Source organism: Lepidothrix coronata, unplaced genomic scaffold (assembly GCF_001604755.1).
Source record: "Lepidothrix coronata isolate B3197 unplaced genomic scaffold, Lepidothrix_coronata-1.0 Scaffold180, whole genome shotgun sequence".
NCBI lineage: Eukaryota > Metazoa > Chordata > Aves > Passeriformes > Pipridae > Lepidothrix > Lepidothrix coronata.
Genome location: NW_016690360.1, coordinates 531,708 through 535,695, shown reverse-complemented (window position 1 = coordinate 535,695; position 3,988 = coordinate 531,708). Strand labels below are relative to the sequence as shown.

The 3,988-nt window shown below is 49.3% G+C and overlaps 1 protein-coding gene across 1 annotated transcript in view; it reads left to right on the top strand.

The window, feature by feature from the left end:
• Window positions 1-2,252, top strand: part of NKAIN1 (Na+/K+ transporting ATPase interacting 1) — a 30,037-nt gene extending 27,785 nt beyond the window's left edge. The window contains exons 5-6 of the mRNA XM_017830512.1: window positions 1,214-1,223; window positions 2,167-2,252. Coding sequence (XP_017686001.1) covers window positions 1,214-1,223; window positions 2,167-2,252 — 96 coding nt within the window. The remainder of the gene's footprint in view (window positions 1-1,213; window positions 1,224-2,166) is intronic.
• The last annotated feature ends 1,736 nt before the right edge of the window (window positions 2,253-3,988 follow it).

Sequence of the window (3,988 nt, the reverse complement as noted above, 5' to 3'; positions counted from 1 at the left end):
CTGCAGAACAGCCTCGGCTGATGCCATCCTGGGCTTTTCCAGGGTGGCAGCTCCTGGCTGGGGCAGTGATGGCTGGGTTGCAGGCAGGGTCAGGAATCCCACTGGTTGGGGTTTTTGCCTCATAGTTCCTCATAGTTCCATCCAGCAATTCAAGCCAAGTTCCAGGGTAACTTCTGTCCAACCTGTGTTGTTCTGCCTGGTCTGACCACGACCCCACAAACATCCCGACCCCAGTTAACTGGGTGGCCGAGGCTGTGGCCATCCAAGTGCATTAAGAGCTCATCTGCCATTAATTAATTCCTGCCAGCTGGCAGATCTCAGCAGCCCCACCGCAGGCAGGGATGTTCCACATGGCAAAGCCACCCAGATGTGCTTGGGATCAGGTTCCTTTCCCGGGATCAGCACTGGGATCAGCACCCCATGAGTGCCACGGACCCACGAGTGGTCCCAGCCCAGTCCTGAGGGTTCCAGGTTGCAGCATCCCCATGTTTTTCCCCCCTTTGGTAACCAGAAAAGCAAAACCTCCATGTGAAAGTGGCTATTCCCTGTGGGAATAAGGTGTTTCCATACCCATGGAGCCGGCAAAGGAGTTTATGCACCGGCAGTGGCTCCAGAGCGTGTTTGCATTCAAACAAACTCCTGCATTCAACACACTTTTAATATTAATGCTGCTGCAGCCCAGGATGCAAATGCATCTTTTTAATGGAATATCTTATTAGGTTTGGAAATGGATGGATGGCATCAAAACTGGAAGCTGGCTGAATATTAAGTCGGGAAGAGAAATACTCCAGGAGGGGTGGGGTCCCCCGTGAGCTCCCTGCTCTTGGACACCCGCGTGTGAACCCACCCCCAGCACAGCTCCGTGTTTTGTTATTCCGGGGGGATGGGCTGTGCTGCGAGTCCTGGAAAGGCTGGATCCCCCTTTTCTGGTGCCCGTCCCTGTGCCAGTGGCAGGGCTCAGGTCTGGGGACGCGTGGGTGGTCATGGGAGAAGTCGGGGTACCCCCAGACACCAAGTGCTCCCGGTGCTGGGCTCTGACACTGTCCCTGCCCCGGGGCTCCTCGGGCCGGGGATGGGCTTTGGATGGGGACGAGCCGCAGGGCCGGGAATCTCGGCAGTGAAAGCTGATCTATTGTGTCTGCAATTCCCATAAGTGACAGCCTTAAACGAGCCGTAATTCCCCCATAATTCTCCTTAAATGCCCGTTTTGCAGACGGTGAGAGGTAATTTCACCCACTTTGTCCTGCCGGCAGCGCAAGGGCTGCGGTGAGAAGGGAGCACAGGGATCTCAGCAAGTTGCTCCAGCTTCTTTCCTCTGTTTCTCGCTGGTGTTTTCCCGGGATGTTCCCATGACCTGCGATGTTGCAGCAATCCAGGATGCTGCCCTGACCTGGGATGATGCCCTGGCTGGGGGTGCTGTGGTGCCTTAGGGTGCTGTGCTTCCCTGGGTGCTGCATTTCATGCTTCCCGTGGAGCCTCCTTCCCTGGAGATACCCAGAAGGCATCTGAACACAATCTCAAGGATGAGCTCTGGGGGATCCTGCTTGAGCAGGGAGGTTGGGCTGCATGACCTCCAGTGGCCCCTTCCAACCTGAACCAGTCTGTGATTCTGATTTCCCCGGGATGCAGCACTTCCCCGGGGTGCTGTGGTGACTCAGGATCTTAGAATCATGGAACAGTTTGAGTTGGAAAGGACCCTACAGACCATCTGCTTCCACCCTTCCACCCCCTGCCATGGGCAGGGACACCTTCCACTAGCCCAGGTTGCTCCAAGCCCTGTCCAACCCGGCCTTGGACACTTCCAGGGATCCAGGGGCAGCCACAGCTTCTCTGGGCAACCTGTGCCAGGGCCTCCCCACCCTCACAGGGAAGGATTCCTCCCCAATATCCCATCTAACCTATGTGAGTGGGAAGCCACTCTCCCTTGTCCTGTCACTCCAGGTTCTTAGCCCAAGTCCCTCTCCAGCTCTCTTGGAGTCCCATTAGCCCTGGAAGGGGCTCTCAGGGTTCCCCAGCTGCTCGCTGGGATGCTGCACTTCCCTGGGATGCAGCTGCAGCCTGGGATGCTGAACGCCCCACGGGTGCCCTCAGGGTGGGGAGGGAGGCAGGGAAGGAACTCCCCCTGTGCCCTCCCAGCTCACTCCCTGCTCTCCCCGCTCTCCCCAGTCGACTTCATCGGCGGGTTTGACTCCTACGGGTACCAGGCACCACAGAAGACGTCACACCTACAGCTACAGCCGCTCTACACGTGAGTGCTCGCCGGGCGCGGGGGTGACACCTCCCACCAGCCCGGGGTGCTCCCAGCCCTGTCCAACCTGCCCTTGGACACCTCCAGGGATCCAGGGGCAGCCACAGGGTGCTCAGGGGTGCAGGAGGTGCCAAGGCGCTGCACTGAGATCCTCCCATGGCACCCTCACAACCAGAAGGTTTGGCCCCTGAGGTCCCATCCGGGCTGGGCAGTTGGGGGATGGTGCCCGGTTTGGGGTTTGGGGTGTTTGTGCTCAGCCCCACCCCGGCAGTGCCCCGGGGCAGCAGCAGCTCCTCAGAGAGGCCCAGCTGACTCCTTCCCCTCTCCCTCCCCACCGAGCTTCACTAGACAAACACTCCAACGAGATAAGGCTGCCAAGTCTAAAGGAATTAACCTCTGCCCGCTGCCAGAAATTAATTACATTTGCAGCCTTGTATGCAAATTCAAGGGCACAATTAGAGATGCAAAGAGGGGCTGTGGTGGAACAAAGGCATCTGTGACAGTGCCGGGCACTGCCAGGCTCTCCCGTGTGCCCACCCTGGTTCTGTGCCCCCCTGTGAGGAGCTGGTCCTTCCCTGGAGCCCCCGACCCTCCGGGGTTATCATTTTTATTTACTCCAGTATTTTAGAATTTTATTTATCATTTATTTTGTAATAAATAATATGCGATTTTATATTATAAATTATATTTATTTATATTGTTTTAATTATTATTTATTATGCTATTCTTCTATTATTTATTTATATTATTACTCCAGGTTATAGATATAATACATATATTATATACTTATATAATACATAATATATAATTATATATAATGTATTTTATGTATTATATAATATAATACATAAATAATATAATATAATATAATTAATACAATATAATATAATTAATATAATTAATATAATATAATGCAATATAATATAATATAATATAATATAAAATAAAATAAAATAAAATAAAATACATAAATTATATAAAAATATATAATATATATGCATATATGCATAATATATTTTTATATATTATATATACTATATATGCATTATATACTATAGTATGTATTATGTATTATGATGTAATAATATGCAAATAATAATATTCTATATAATAATATTCTATTTTATAATCTTATATATTATATTATGTATTATATATTATGTCATAATTTAGTTATACATAATATAATAATATAATAAGGTTATATAGTGTAGACATACATTCCAATTTATATAATATATGAATCACATTTTTATATTAAATTATATGTGGGTTTATATTTGTAAGTAACACATAATTTTATTTTATTGTTTTTATTTATAATTTTCTGGGGAATAATTTTTTCCGAGGCCTGAGTGGGGCATGGTGGGGTGGGGACATGGATGGTGCCAGCACCCACATCCTGGGGCTCAGTGAGGGATAATCCCTCCCCCAGGTGGGTGTCCACCCTTGGGTGAGTGCTCAGAGCAACAGGAGTTGGGAATATCCACCGGAATATCCATTTGAAGCGGTGGGACCATCAGGATTTGGGGGGATATCAGCTGGGATATCCATTTTCGGTGGTGGGACCATCAGGATTTGGGGGGATATCAGCTGGGATATCCATTTTCAGTGGTGGGACCATCAGGATTTGGGGGGATATCAGCTGGGATATCCATTTTCAGTGGTGGGACCATCAGGATTTGGGGGGATATCAGCTGGGATATCCATTTTCAGTGGTGGGACCATCAGGATTTGGGG